The sequence below is a fragment of the Squalius cephalus genome (assembly GCF_949319135.1).
Source record: "Squalius cephalus genome assembly, chromosome: 7".
In the NCBI taxonomy this organism is placed as follows: domain Eukaryota; kingdom Metazoa; phylum Chordata; class Actinopteri; order Cypriniformes; family Leuciscidae; genus Squalius; species Squalius cephalus.
The window spans coordinates 17154207-17171066 of record NC_137128.1 but is presented as its reverse complement, the minus strand read 5'-3'; the positions used below and the strand labels follow the sequence as shown (position 1 = coordinate 17171066).

Sequence of the window (16860 nt, the reverse complement as noted above, 5' to 3'; positions counted from 1 at the left end):
CTCTCGTGCCCTACCTCACTCTCTCCGTGTCTCTTGCTTTTCTAGTGCTGGTCAGGCTGCTGCAGCACAGCACTCTCTGGTTCATTACCTCCTCGTGGCTGCAGCACAGAAGACATCTAAAAGATGGACTCAGTAACTGAAACTCACTGCTCGCGAAACATGCAGCATTTATCTTGGATCTTTTCACTTTGAGGCACTTTCGTATGGAATACGACTGTCGGGATGGTTACACACTTCGCCAACACTCATTTTTCAACTGGTCAGCTCTAATAACTGGAACCATGTTTGGTGATTCAAGACTTCTGTAACTACAGGGGGACAGGTGTACGCCAGCCATGAAGGGACATTGGTGTCACGGTGAGAGGCAAGTTTCAGGCCAGGTGGGGGGTGAATCGGATTGATGAAAAAACAGATGTGCTGGCATATTAATTCTCTGGGGAGGGCTGCTGATATGTGTGTCAGTGAGTGAACCCACAACACCAAGGGTAGTAACCCAATTTCTCTCTGCATGCTTTCCAATCATTAGGCAGGGGCAGGGCTGTAATGCTGCAGTGCCATCTCCCCCTCTCAACACACTCATCCCTAAATCTTTACTAACACTGTGGCGCCACAAGAGTCCAGCCATACCTAGCCATCATATCTAACCCCGTCAAGCACCAAACTCACCCAGGATTTCCACCCGTGCTCAGAATAGCCCGTCTAAGTGTTCTGATATATTTCCACCCATGCGCCTCTCCTTTTGGCCTGGTATTGGATAGGCTCCTGAGAGGAGGGGGATGAGACAGGGCGGTGTTGACTTGTGGAATGTGTGGAGCTGGAGCAAAGATTCATTAGAGAGCTACTGAACATTTCATGCTGCCATGCAAACAGTTATTGATCTCTAGCACATAGCATTAGAGCTCTAGAGAAGCTTCTAGAACAAACAGACCCAGGTCAACTCAGGGAAAAAAGGTATGGAGGGTGGGGGGTTGCAGGAAAGAAAAGAAGAGGTTAAAAAGAGAAGAAAAATGAAAAAGGAAAGAAGAATCAGCACACTAGTTCCAAATCACTATTGCTGAGTGGGCATTAGCTCTTGCATGTGACCTCTGGCCTGGTCTGTGTGGCTAAAGCCCAAATCCTGCTCACAATAGCTTCCTGTTCCACTTGGATCAACCTCATTTTTGGACCTCAGCAACCAGTCTGACATACAACTGAGAATGTGGTTAAAGAACGGACAACCAGACAGAAAAAGGCAGAAAGGAGATACATACTGTGTTACATTAGAAATGCAACTTTTTTCTTTTCTTTTTTTTTTTGAAATGTCCTTTGAACTTTCCTGGACAACAAAAACATCCAGGCTACAAGGATGGAAGAGGACACTTTACCTTATTTTTCAACAACACAATTTTACCAATTACAGAAAAAGACTCAACTTTTTTTTCCAAAAGAAACCTATGGCACTGTGCTTTTCCAACTTCCCTACGGATACCCCACTCTCAAAGGACAGCCAAGGTCAACAGAAGATACAATACTGTGTGAACCCCAATATGTGTAATGCATACTGGTTACACAGTATTGGGATGGGGCAAAAGAAAGCATGACCAAAAGAAACTGTGAAAGTGACCTTATGTATAATGCTAACCACTGCATTCTGCAGAATGGTTAAAAAAATATTGCCACTGATCTACCGACGGTGATTAAACAAGCGTTTGGTTTATATAAGGGCTGCGCTAACCAAACATCAAATCAGAGAAGGTAAGGAAACTCAGCTGTGTCAGGGGCTGCCTACTTGGTGTACATACTTCTTTATGTGCCCATATGAACATATAACAACTATGGAATGTAAAGAAGTATGTATTCTTGGTCAGGCACTGATCCTCAGTTTATAAACTCTGCCATGATTCTCTGCATCACTGAATTTTGGTACATGGAGACAAGTGTGATGAATTTTGTAACTGGAGTGCAGAAACTTACTACAGCAGTGAATTCTGAGAGAAGTCGCTGCTCTTTTAGTGACTTCACCAGCAATTCACACCACCCCTCCCCAATTCAGCAATTGACATGCTAGATCGTTTAGTCTGGAATGCTGCAGGTAGACGAACATTAAAATACTGGTTTGTAGGGCCCACTTTCTTGGTGACAGAATAGGTTCAATCACTGCAACCTAAAAGATCCAATGACGGCCTGAGACATCGCCATAGGAACAGGAGCTCCTTTCATTATTGGAGTTTGCGGCATTTAAGGCTATGAATTGTGGCCAGCTGCAACCAAGATCCTGTACTGCAGGAGCGGCATACGCCAGAACCATTAATACCTTAATCGTTTCAAACTTGTCTAGAAAGGGTAAGTTTGGGACAACTTCACTTCTTTGAATCTTGAAAATGTAATCTTGCTACAAGGAAGCTGCTGAGGTAACAGTTCCATAAAGGTGAGCAGCGCTCAGCTATTAAAAGGAAGCTTCTCTCACATTGCGGGATAGTACGGTGGTCTGTTTCACCCTGCCACCCGTTCCTGCCCCCATTGTTCATGTTTGCTAGGCTTGCCAAATGCTTTGCTGGACCACAGAGTAGTCAGATTAGAGCATGGAAAAGTGACAATGCAGGATCAGAGGGGGTCTGCCTGTCAGCTGATTCCAATTGTCCTTTACAAAATGTAGACGGAGGCCTTCAGAAGAGGACATCCAAGCATGTTTTCTTTCATTTTTTGGTCTATTGGTGTGCAGCAGGTTACAATAGCAATCACAGTGAACAGAGTAGAATGAATGTCCGAGTAGAACAAAGGTATTACACAATGCTGAACTTTAAAGCTGATCAACAGGTGGTGAAAACAGTTGTGTGAGGGGATAAGGTAATCAAGGACAGTTGTACTTAAGGGTTCGAATGCTTCAAACCTACTCCAAGCATTTGGCTGTGCACCAGGTCATCTATCTGTTGAGGTAATATTTGATTCGTGGTGATGACTAAGGTCAGAGCGCACCTGCAATTTCTTGTCCGATAAACACTTCCGTTTTAAACCTCCCACTCTTTCACGTCACAGGCCAAGAAAAATGTAATGGACGCACTGTGTGCAAAGATACAGTAAGGGTTTTTGGTCATGACTGAGAGCTTGTGGCCCATTTTTCTGAATGTCAGACACTCCCGTCTGTCCTCTGTAGGGCTGTGCTCTTTCCATTTTTGTGCACCGCTTGCTGTATGGTTCGCTCCTGTCAGTCGTATGGCTGTGTTCCCTCTTTCTCGCCCTCAACCCCAGCCTGAGTGACATGCACAGCAGATGCTGACATTATCAAATGTTCAGCTGCTATCCCTGGCTTTTGCCCTCTTATGGCCAGTGTATTAAGGGGCCGAACTTTGTCCAGAATGCCGCAAGCAAGTGTCTGTGTAATGCAGGGAGGGGGATCTGTGGAGTAAATAGCACTTTACTGACCCCGGTTTAATGAGCGCCATATTGAGCAGCAATGACCCCTTGCTTACACTCTTAGATGGCCACCTGCTAAGGAGCTAAAGGCTTTTTGGCCACCTCAAAGCTGACGGACAGTCAACTGCGTGTCATAAAACAACGCTTTGGCTTGAGCTCACTGTGCGTCACCGAATTGTCTGGTGGAGTTGCTTCTGCCTCGGATTGTGACTGACATGTGGTACAAATATCTGTGTTAGTCATTTCAGCAGTACCACACGCGCAGTCTCAGAGGCGCTCCCACCACACTCCTTTATTGGATTAAGTAGGCAAATTAGCCCAGCAATGTAGCAGAGTATGACTAAATCTTTTCAAATTTTAGAAAGTGACAACTACAAAAAGCAGCACATGCTGACATCTTGATCGCCCAAGCGACACTCTGCCCTCGGCAGGCTTAATCCATCAGCAGCTGTTATTGCTACAAGACTCGCGGACACTCGATTTGAGTGCACCATGATGGATTATTATCTTTTTCACTGAGCACACTTCTCTCTCTTTTTTTTAAATAACGAGAAAGAAAACCTCTGGAGTGCAGTGAAATGTATTATTCGATAAGTATAGAGAAACAGTCTGAAATGAGCCCATGCGACATTGCTTGTCATGTTTCACAAAGTTTAACCGCTTAAGGTCATAAAACAGGGTCACATAAGCTGATTCTTATCAGTCTCATTAACAGCAAACCACAATGCTTTGCTAAAGCTGGTAAAATGGAACCAAATCACCTCTTCAATGGATTTGGTCCCCTTCAACCAGCTGTAGCTATGCTTTGATGACAACATGAATTGTTTCTATCCTGCCTTTTTTTGCTTCCGCAGGAAACCGAGATGATATAGTTCATTAAATAATTTCAGTGAAAAAGTTTCTTTTAATAAACGTTAATACAATGTATTATGACTGCCTTTTCTACAAGCTGAACAATTCTTTCAACATTTTTTTTTTTTTTTTTAAGAAATAAAATTTTACAAGCATTGGTTTTACAAGTTTGTGTTTTTAAAGAGTGGGTTAAAATATAAATGCGTCAGTCACCATTAGAGAGCAGACAAAGACAAGTTATGAAAAGAAGGTACTGTGACGCAATGGGGGTGTAAAGTTGGGCTAAGCAGAGGACTGACATCCACATAAGAAAAGAAAGTCAAGGGAGTGGGGAGGAGAGCAGTTGCAGCACATGCTCACTGCGACACATGCGGGAACGGTCGCCTGCGTGCTTCTCGGTAACCCTTCTCTGCCTGCAGACGGGAGTGGGGATGAAAACCAGATGATTCTAAGTGTGGGGGGTTGTACACACAAATCATACAGAGAGAGAGTCCACCAATTATGGCCCCCTGGCACACTGACGCAGCGCAGGCATGCGGTGTGAACCTCCCTCTCCTCTGCATCAGAGCAGCATCCTTCCCTCAGTCACATGGATGGCAACGCTGCATCATAATTTCACCCATAATTACGCTGATCTGCCACCATGTCATGCTGAACCTGCTCTGCACCTCCATCCATATCCATTATATACAGAGGTAGTTAAGAAATAAAACATTTTTTTCTTTCAACATCATGATTTTAGGTTCAAATTTATATGTAATGATGTATGTTTTAAGTGCTGTAACTGGTCAGTATTTCTTGTAGGATTTTTTTTAAATCACCTCTTTGCTTTTATTCTTATATTAATCCTAAATCCTGAGTGAGACAAATGAAATGAGCTCATAAAAGGTCAATGACAAAAAAAAAAAGTGGGCACAATAAAATGTAAAGATGCTAACAATGTGGTGTAGCTAAAAAAAAAAACATTTTCAAAAAGGTTTTTAAATATATTTTTCAAAAGTATATGAATGATTAATTCACATCTATAAATAAGTTGCACTAGGGGTGGGTGATATGACCAAAATCTAATATCACAATAGGAGTAATTTTATTTCACGACAACGATATATACCACGATAGTTATTTTTGCTTCTATTTAGGTTTTAATGATATAAAAAATATAATATAATTCTTATTACCATTTTCAATACAATTAAAAATAATAATACTAGCCTAAAAAAACTCCCAAGCTTACTGAAGACAAGTAAACAGTGATAAAGAAAAAGCTAAGAAAACAAACTACAACAGAGCAAAGACAAATTAAATAGACCTACTTGAAAAACTTCAAGCACTAGAAATATTGCATAAAAAGTATAATCAAATGTATAAAAATCAATGTATAGACTTTACAGTTTAAATTAAATATATATCTATTCTTATTAAAGTGATTCCGTCAAGAGCAGAGAGAGATTTTCTCTATTTTTATGTTGTTTGATTAGCATTAATAAATGGCAGCAGGTCAATTTGGATGCTGTCACTTTAAGACCGTCTGTACGGAGTAAGCACTCGTGCATTTACATTCACTTTCTGTTTACTTGCAAATACATAGTCACTTTGATAGGTATGTGTATTTAACTGTTCAAGCCCAATTAGGTGACAAAAAGCACTCAGTTCAGTTCACAGCGCTGAGAAACAGTCTCTCAGAGAGCGTGCATATACATCTTTCACTGCTAATTGAGCGTCAACGGTTTAAAAATCACCTGTTTTTAACACGCAATGCTTAAAAACGCATGCAAACAATAAGCTTTCGTGCAGCACAGCAACGTCACGTGAGCGTAAGCAAGAGACGATAGTCCAAAATCTCTACCGGTTGACAAATTTCTACTGTTCTTTTTTTTTTGTCAGTAATGATGAGTCAGTAAAAATGTCAGTAAGTAAAGCAGTTTTTTCCCCTAAAATAATATAATACAAGATTATGCCTTAAACTACTTTAATTAGTTTAATTAGTTTTCTTTCTCAATAATTTTATTCTCAGGCATGTGGTCAGAAAATGACAAAAATAGAAGGAAAACACAAACCTAATAATAATATATTATTATTATTTTATTTTAAAGAACAACAGTAAAATTACAATAGTAATAAATTATGGCTGTCTTAATTTCTTTGCTTTCAAATGTTAAAAAGCACAGAGCTTTTATTGTGGTGGAATACCACCGGGGTAGGGCTGCTTAATTATGACAAAATATCATAATCAATTATTTTGGTCAATATTGTAATCATGATTATTTACCACTACCGGGGTGGGCGATATGACCAAAATCGTATGAGTAACTATCATAATAGAGAAATCAGTCAGTAATCAGATACATATAAAATCATTGTATGCATGTATGGCATTTTTAATGCATTTTTTAATAATAAAAAAAGCCCTGTCATTGACCCAAAAACTGCATGTATAATAAGTATTAGGAAAAATAAATTTGACTTTTAATTAAAAATCGCAGTCAGAAAAATAAAATGATTTTTTTTGTTAACTACCGCAAGACGAAAAAGACAAACTATGACCCAGATCTCTATAAATAAATCCAATGATTGGCTCAAAACGAAGCAGAAAATGGTAATGCACCTGACAATGTGGCAACAGCAGAGGCACAAACAGCCTATAATAATCTGCGCTGATCACTGGCTTTCATATTCTACATTTTCTCGACAGACATATAAAACGCCTCATTGATCAATCATTTTCATTAGTGCCAAATCCAGTTCCTAACACACCGGGCTCCACTGGCAGCATTAGATGGGACTATTGGCTAAGGCTCGAACTAAACGGCTGTAATAGAGGCAGCATTTGAGGGTGGGACTCCATGCGGCGGTGAACAACCAGGTTGGCCCATTTGTACAGTAGTAATAGGGGCTTATGCAGTGGCTGCCTCTGGATGGCCTGTTTGTGGACTGTGTTATGAGTCATGGGCTATTAACTGTACTGTTTACAGTGCTGGAGCACAACTGCCTTCCAGCAGCCATCCAGAGAGTCACTGAGAGGAACCAGTCCTGCTCTCAGCCTGGGACTGTCATAAACACACGAGGAGGAGGAAAAAACAAACTCATTTATGAACACTTACGACACCCCCAGGGTGCAAACTCACAATGTATAGAGATATGGGGATTGTTCAATGAATATTCAATAAGAATTTCAATAAAAAAAATACTACAATAGAAAAAGCCTTATGTCTTATAAAAGAGTTATGTCTAATTAAGTATGAATTTAAAGAAACAAGTGCACATACCATGACAGTGTGTGACAGTCCAACAAGGCCTGGATGTTTAAAATTCCTATTTTTAAGTTTATGACTGTACTTTACTTTTCACCGAGGCTAAAACAATTGAGAAAGCAGCGATGGATGTACATCAGTGTGTTAAAGGCTTTAGGAGAATATGCAAGGATGAAAAAGAGTTTTCTGTGATTAAATTCAACAGCTGGTTAAAATGGTGCAAGAGGAGACAGGCTGTTACCTACTGGTTTGAAATATTTACCGGGTTACTTCAAATATTAACAGGAATATTATGAAAGAGTGGACAATACTGAATTGCAGGAGAACAAAAAATATTGTGTCTCATGTAAAAATTGTCTTTGAATTAATTAAAATGATGATTATTATTACTACTACGTGCACAAATGTCTCCAATTAGACAAGTCCTAAGAAATGCATGTGGATTAAATTAAGAAAATTTAATATTTTAAAGCAGAGTGTAACTAAAAGTCTTCAGACCTAGTAAATGCATGCATAGGTCTATTCTCCAGAGTTGGACAAGAAGTAGCTTTGGCACAAGAAAGAGTGCTGCTCAGAGAAGACCGCAGCGGTGGGAGCTCATGCAAGAAATACAAGTAAATGGTGAGCTGGAGGAGAGCTATATATCTCTAGGACTTTCTGATGGTGAAGGGACAGGTTCTGCTCCTAAGCAAGGCTCTACTGTACGAGCGAGCCATAAATACTAACCCGGGGCAGTTCTTCATCCGCACAGTCAATAAAAAAGGATCCCCATGTTGCCATTGGGAGATTGAAGTCAAGATTGATCATTTCACTGAGGGATCTGTAACTGAACTGTGCAACAATTTTGTACTGCACAAAGATGCACCAAATCAATCCTTAATCAATTACTATAATACTATATTCACTGAGCTTCTGTGATATTTTTTTAATATAAAGTCTTATTACTAGATTAGACGCTTCACAATAATATTTTTAAATGGTTATTTGTATAATTTTCTTTAGTGTATCAATAGGAAATCTCACTTTTGGGTTTACAAACAATCCATTTGCAAATATTGTAATAATCCAGATTATTATATCCACTTGGATTCCTACGAACAGAGAGTTTGGCCCAGACAGAGATCTGATCTCACAGAGTCAGTCTGGAATTACATGAAGAGACAGAAGCGATTGAGTTGTCTAAATCCATAAAGGAACTGCGGCAAATTCTGCAAGAAGCTTGCAAACGTTGGAATCTAATGTCGTAGGACGTTCATACAAAAATCTCGCTGGATTATTACAATTAGGGCTGTGTCACTAATGATTATTTTGGCAATCGAGTAATCAGTCGATTATTTTGACGATTAATCGAATCATTTTTTATGTGGCAATTAAAAAAATAGACCTAAGTGAACGATAACTGTTAAAATGACTTAAATACATAGGTATAATAACCCTGAGGCAATAATAAATGGTTCAGATAAAGTATCAAAAGCATGTAATCATGATATTATTGAATAACACGGTTAAAATACATAATGTAATATACATAATATAAACAATCAACTTATGTACATTACATATTATAACCAATGCTAGCAATGGTTTGTTGTTACACTTTACAGCATGATCAAATCCTTGTTTAATATTGGCCAACCAACATTTAATTCAAACACTTCTTATTCCTATAGCCACTGTAATTTCTTAACCAAGAACATCAAAACATGCAAACTCAGAGGGAGGGTTTCAACTTTTTTGAAATATGCGAACTGTTGTTCATCGCGATTTGTGCCACTTCCGGTATTTTGCCGGTTAATTGATTTTTTTTTTTAATCGAGGAATTGTGACAGCCCTAATTAGAATATTTGCAGAAGGAATGTTCAAAAATCGAAATGTTTGGCACACTAAAGCATAAGATATAAATAACCGTCTTAAAACAAATGTTTCTTAAAGCCTCTAACGTGCATATTTTTGTTCTCAAATCAGGAATGTTATATATAAAAAGCTAAATTCAGCTCGAAGAAGTTCAACAAGTTTGAAATTCCAGCCAGAAGGAATTACTCTACCATTCCATGAAAAAAGTAAGAAAAAAAGTGGAAAAGTTTGCCATTGATCCAGGAAACAACATGCATGAAAAGAGTTAAAACAAGCATGAGGCATATTCGGACTGCTTTATCTGGACATTCAGGCTGATATCAAGAGAAATGTGTGTTAAAGAGGAGGAAGAGGAGCACATTCTGCACAGAATCCTCTACAGCTACTATGAAAATAGCAATCAAAGTGCCTACTGTAGTTTGTATGTGAGTGGGCATCACCACTTGTGAAACTACAATGGTAAATGTGCTGCATTAAAGATGAACTTCACACATAGAGTGTCAAATTAGACCTGTACAGGCCCCAGATATGAGCTGAAACCATTGAATAAATTCAGAGCAGCGTAATTCTCACTAACCAGAAGCCCAATTTCAGTTATGCCACATCTGAAGTCATACCTGGGGTTCCCTCGCAGAGCCGCGTGGTGAAGCGCGTTGAAGCCGTTATTGTTGGTAATGGTGACGTCTGCACCTGCTTCCAGGAGCACAGAGAGCATGTCATCCCTCTTCTTGCTGATGGCATCATGCAACGGCGTGTCTCCCTCTGAGTCCTGTAGGAGGCAGCCTCAAGTTACACACACTAATATAACGCCTAGCAGGTTCATTTCAGTCTCTTTACTGACAGACAGAGAATAAAAGAGGCTGTGATGCAGCGTGATGACCACAGAAATGCTAACATGATCATAAATGCTGGCATCCCAATGCAATGTTTAGTGTGATGGCATTTCCTAAGCTTTTGAAATGCAGGCAACCAAGCAGCGCTGAATCATGGTAAATCTGCACTATATTGTTTCACTGCTGAATAGAGGAAAAAAAATGTCTAAAGTGCCGCAGTGTTAATCACTTGGGAAAGCACCATCTATTTGTCTAGTCTGCAGTATAAACAGCATACTAATCAAATAACCGTCTTAAAATTGTGGCAATAGCTTATGAAAAAAAATAAACATTTTACTGGGAGCTAAAACTGAAAAAGACAGTGTTGAAGAACTGCATCAATCATTTAAGACGACAATATTAACTTTCTACAAAATATAAAAGATATGAACCAATATAAATCAATGTCATTGCTGCAATCAGTTATAGGCAAAATATCAGCCTATAATTGGCTGATATTTTGGTATTTTGAGATTTTCAGCATCGGCCAATAACTATTACTGAACTATTGTCCAAAATATGCCAATGGCCTTTATCAAATATAAGTTATAAGTAATATATTTTTTGTGTTTTTGAAAGTAGACTCTTATCAAAATACAGTAAAAACAGTAATATTGTGAAATAATACGACAATTTAAAATGTACAGTTTTCCATTTCAATGCATTTCAAAATGTAATTTATTCCTAAAATGGAATTGAATTTTCAGCATCATTACTCCAGTCTTCAGTGTCACTGTCACATGATCCCACAGAAATCAAATGTTGAATTTGGTGCTTAGTGCTTACAAAACATCTATTTTTATCATCCATGTTGAAACAGTCTTTGATGTTCAATATTTTTTGTGGAAACCATAATATACTATAATTTAAAAGTCTGGTGTAAGTAAGATTTAAAAAAGTATATTTTCTTTTTACGGTCTTTACTGTCACTTATGATCAATTTAATTTAATGTTACAAATCCAGATTTGTTTTAATCCTAAAAAAAAAAGTATATATATATATATATATATATATATATATATATATATATATATATATATATATATATACACACTAACTATCAGCTTTAGCTCAAATGGTGAGACTGAAAGCGTCACAGAAAGTTGAAGCAAGGAAGAGAGTTCACTCTCTAAACTGAGAGGTCCTGAGACACCACGGGCTAAAAATACTTGGACAGATAGTTCACCTGCAGACTGGGGTGGCAGCCGAAGTCAAGTAAAGTCTTCACCACCTGCAGGTGGCCCTTGTTGACAGCGATGTGCAGGGGTGTCTGTCTGCGTTTGTTTCTGGCGTTCAGGTCGGCCCCGCCTCGCTGCAGAACCTCAATGACCGAGCCCTCGTCCCCGAAGGATGCGTGATGGACAGCTCGGTCTCCATCCTTATCCTGAAAGAGTCACACATCAATCACTGTCAGCATCCTCATTTAAACACCAGCGTCTGACTCTACAGCCTTTCACAACTAGAACTGGCCTAGAACAGGAAAAACGCTGAGGAATGTTAATGGACACACAATCATTACTGAAGCAAACCGCCTTATAATGATGCAAATCTTCTGGCTAATTCATTTGAGGTTAAAAAAGATACACCTAATAAACTTTTTTTCTCCACTGGATCACAATATTGCATTAAGAATTCCAATGTGAAACTAACAGAAAAACAAACATCCGTTAAACCATAAAACATCCTATAAAGACTTTAGGATTTCTTAACATTCAGTCAGTAAAAGTTGACATCAGAGTGTTGTTATTGTTATGTTTAACTAAACATATGAATAATTCTAACTAATATTAGAAATGTTTCCTTGGCAACTGACTTAAATAAATTCAAGTTAAATAATGTATAAACTAAAACTGAAATAAACAATTTTACAAATATGTTTTTTTTTTTTTTTTAAATGACAAAAGCACAAAATTACTACAAAAGAAACAACTAAATCATACAAGTGACATAAGTGAATGACTTTGCAGAATTTTAACAGGGTGCCTTGCTTGTGTATAGCTGTTTAGTCTTATAAAATGTGTATATTACATTTTTTTATGTAATATTTGGCAATATAATATTAATTTACACCTTCATGAGATTTAAAAATATATATATAATTCGTTGCCACTCACAATTCATAACAGACAACCAAACAAAACCAGTGAAATGGGGGATAGAGTGATTTGTGGAAGTTTGTATCAAAGCTAACCGCATTCACAGCAGCATGTATGATCTTTTCCGCCCCTGAAACATCACCAGGAAAGAAATATTGGGGCTTGATTGTGAGCGGAGAACCCTTCACGTGGCTTGAATAACAATGTTAGTGTTCCCAGTGTCCTGTATGTTTTCCTCCCTGCACATAATCAAACAGTAGATGTGCTGACTAGCATGCTAACGTTAACAGATCCTCATAATACGGGAATCGAGGTTCAGTAACTTTCTCTCAATATAGTACTTGTCTATTTAAATATAAACAGACTTATTTCACTTAGCATTCCTATTACAATAATGTGAGCCTGAAACTTAATTTCATCAGTGCAAGTTAATTGTAAAACGTGGCAACGGCTATTTGCACTAAGTGACAATATTACCATTTTTCTTTTTCATATTTAGCGATATGCTATTTACACTATATAAAAGTAGCAGTTCTTTGCAGTAAGTGCAAATAATTGTTAGATGCTATATAAATAGTGGCATATATTATTTGCACCTCAGTATTGTTGTACATTAACAGGATGCAATAATAACACAGTGTAAATGATTATTCTTATTGGGACAATAAAGCCTTCCCAACACCTACCCGGTAAACACTATTATTAAACACTTGTTAGGCACTTTTATTTCCACTTTACAAATATTTTCTGAATTTTTATTGAAAATAAATGCCTTTCTGATCTGATATGTGACGGGAAAAGGAAGAAGAGCGAGTTCGGCAAAAGGCGGATTTGAACTTGGGTCGATCGAGTCAAAAGCTACTTCCACACGCCATACACCCTACGCCACAGCAGACGTCGAGTGGTCGTGTGTTTTTGCCCAACCAGGCATTGGTGGGTGGAGTTAGTGTAAATAACATTTGCCAACAAGACAGGCTATTTACACTCAGTGCAAATAGACACTATTTATATTTATACTTGGTGTAAATAGACACTCAGTTAAAACGCTGCTCTCTGAATATCATCCTGTCTCTGTGTGTGTGTGTGCGTTTTTTCCCCTACAGAGCAAGGTTCATCTGTAGAAGATATTAGCCTTTATAGAACTATATACAGAAAAAGAAATATGAGAAACTGTTAAACAGCAGAATTGATTTCTATTATGATGCATGTTTGCGATACTTGCATGCGATGCAAAAAATAGTAATCTTTTAATAGAGACATAGTGTCTACACTTTCCAGGGGAATCGACCGACAAATGGCTTATTATAAAGCTGTCTCTATATTAAGTTGGGATAGGTCAGTATTTTAACATTTATTTTGTGGCTGTAATGCCGAAACAGTATTTAACATTTATCTTAGCACATTAAACAGACACACGAGGACACATTTCACTCAATCCAACAAATCACACTGCCAGAAGAAGTGGTATTTCTATACGCTGGTTAAAGGTGCAGTAAGTGATTTCTGAGAAACGCTGTATTGTGGGAGGCCAAGTCAAGTCACCTTTATCGCGTTTATACAATACAGATCGTTTCAAAGCAGCTTCACAGTGACAACAGAAACAGTTCCACTCGACTGTAAAGATATTAGGTATTAAATTAATTGGGGGCGGTTCTGCATTTTGGGGGCGGAGCAATGAAGAGAGGGGCGTGTTTGATTGGGTTGATCTCAAATCCCAACAAGGTTTCTCAGTAATCTCTTACTGCACCTTCAACTAGCTCCATGAGGTCGACTTTTGACAAGAACTTCTGCTTAAAGGTGTTTGAACTATGAAAAGCAAGATTTAAGTGTGTTAATGTAAGCAGTCAAATGACAGCATATTCGGTCTGCTCTAAATGCAGTCATCTTTAGGGAGAAAAAAAAACAGGCAACAGAGAAGCAGAGGTGATTCAGGAGCCGGATAAAGGAAGAGGCAAGTACAAACCTCAGCCTCCAGGTCCACATTATGTTTCAGCAGCAGTTTGAGGACGTCCACGTGTCCATTTTGGCTGGCTGCCTGCATGGCGGTGTGTCCTGCGCACTGCCCGTTCACCTGGGAACAAAAACGACACGTCTGATCACATTGTGCAATATGCATCTTAGTGTCATTCTTTAAAAAGGTGTACGTGGGCTCATGTGTGTGAGTGTTTTCATGAGAGTCTAATTGTGATCTGCATTGCGGTAAGCTAAACAAGTGTGCAAAGGCATGAATATTAATACTGGAGCCCCTGGTGTATTTGCAGGACATGTCTTGTCCTGCCGAGCATATCATTTGGCCAGTCACCCAAGCCTATCTGACTTCCCTACCCATCCCTCCCTCTGCTCAAAGCAATTACTCGAGTGAGGGGCGGTAGAGGACAGAGCCAGCCGTGGCACCAACATAAACCAAAAAATGTGAGAGGAAAGATTGATGTACACTGCCGTTCAAAAGTTTTTTTTTATGTTTTTAAAAGAAGTTTCTTCTGCTCACCAAGGCTGCGTTTATTTGATTAAAAATAAAAAACAGTAATATTGTTAAATATTATGACAATTTAAAATAAATGTTTTCTATTTAAATATATTTTAAAATGTCATTTATTCCTGTGATCAAAGTTGAATTTTCAGCATCATTACTCCAGTTTTCAGTGTCACATGATCCTTCAGAAATCATTCTAATATGCAGATTTGATACTCAAAAAACATTCATTATTATTATTATCAATGTTGAAAACAGTTTTTAGGATTCTTTGATGAATAGAAATTTATTTATTTTAAATATAATCTTTTGTAACATTATAAATGTCTTTACTGTAACTTTTGATCAGTTTAACTCACCCTTGACGAATTCAAGTACTGATTTCTTTTATTTCTTTCCCCTCAAAGATTTAATAAAAATTCTTACTGACCCCAAACTTTTTAATGTTACAAAAGCTTTCAATTTCAGATAAATGTTGTTCGTTTGAACTGTCTATTCATCAAAGAATCCTGAAATAAAAACGTAAGTAACAGTAGACAATACATTGATACTCAACATTGATAATCAGAAATGTTTCTTGAGCAGCTTTTATCACAGGAATAAATTACACTTTACTGTATACGTGTATTCGCATTGAAAACAGCCGTTTTAAAATGTACTAATATTTCACAATACTACTGTTTTTTTATTTTTTATTATTCAAATAAATGCAGCCTTGGTGAGCCAAAGAGACTTCTTTTCAAAACATTACGATCCAAAACTTTTGACTGGTAGTGTGTGTGTGTGTGTGTGTGTCTGTCTGTCTGTCTGTCTGTCTGTCTGTGTGTGTGTCCGTGTGTGTGTGTGTCTGTGTGTGTGTGTGTGTGTGTGTGTGTGTGTGTGTTCCAAAACCTGGAAGTCACAATTTTAAAATTCCCTCACATTTCAAGTCTTCAAAGACCATGGGAATCCTGCTAAAACCACAAAACATTTCAAGGATCATTGCCTTCACGCATGTTCATCGTGGACTGCATTCTAGTGTCTAGTCTCACTTTTCCAAACAAAACTCAAATTAAAGGGATAGTTCACTTTGAAATTAAATTTTGGTATGTTTTAGCTTACCTCAAGGGCATCCAAGATGTAGGTGTCTTTTTTTCCGCAGTAGTTTCAATTTTGATATTTTTAGGTCAAACCGTTCTTGTCTGTCAGTCATATAATGCAGGTCTATGGTCACTATCTGAAAGAGCATGCACAGAGAAGTCCAAATTAAACAATTCCCCATCGTAAGTACACATTGATGGCCTAAGACACGAAACGAGCGGTTTGTGTGAGAAAACGAACAGTATTTATATAGTTTTTACCTCTTGTACACAACCACATCCAAGTGATCTGAGGGTGCGTGCGCTTCCGCCGCTTTCTTCTTCTTGTTTTTTTTTACGGCGGATCGCAAACAAATATGTGCATTACCGCCACCTATCTCAGAAATGGACCATTGACACTTTCCTATACTTCTTTAACCTATCAACCGACATAAATTCCCCTTATTTACCCGCATAGAGGCTTCATAGAATTTCATCTGGCGCTGCAGAAAAATGACCATTTCCCCCCCATGACAGGAAAAAAAAAACCTCATTTAATTCCGGCGCTTGTCACACGTCAAGCGTCACACACCAGGAAGCGCACGCGCCCTCAGATCACTTGGACGTGTTTTTTTTTTTCCTGTCATGGGGGCTGAGAGTGGACGGAGGAGCTGAACACGCAGCGAATGAAATTCTATGAAGCCTCTATGCGGGTAAATAAGGGGAATTTATGTCGGTTGATAGGTTAAAGAAGTATAGGAAAGTGTCAATGGTCCATTTCTGAGATAGGTGGCGGTAATGCACATATTTGTTTGCGTTCCGCCGTAAAAAACAAACAAGAAGAAAGCGCCGGAAGCGCACGCACCCTCAGATCACTTGGATGTGGTTGTATACAAGAGGTAAAAACGATATAAATACTGTTCGTTTTCTCACACAAACCGCTCGTTTCGTGTCTTAGGCCATCAATGTGTACTTACGATGGGGAATTGTTTCATTTGGACTTCTCTGTG

At 38.4% G+C, this 16860-nt stretch overlaps 1 protein-coding gene across 6 annotated transcripts in view; it reads right to left on the bottom strand.

Moving 5' to 3' along the window:
• Positions 1 to 16860, bottom strand: part of mib1 (MIB E3 ubiquitin protein ligase 1) — a 72933-nt gene that overhangs the window by 33865 nt on the left and 22208 nt on the right. For all 6 annotated transcript variants that reach the window (XM_079876018.1, XM_079876020.1, XM_079876022.1 and 3 more), the window contains exons 10-12: positions 14283 to 14390; positions 11410 to 11607; positions 9968 to 10119 (exon numbers count right to left, since the gene is read on the bottom strand). In XM_079876018.1, coding sequence (XP_079732144.1) covers positions 9968 to 10119; positions 11410 to 11607; positions 14283 to 14390 — 458 coding nt within the window. The remainder of the gene's footprint in view (positions 1 to 9967; positions 10120 to 11409; positions 11608 to 14282; positions 14391 to 16860) is intronic.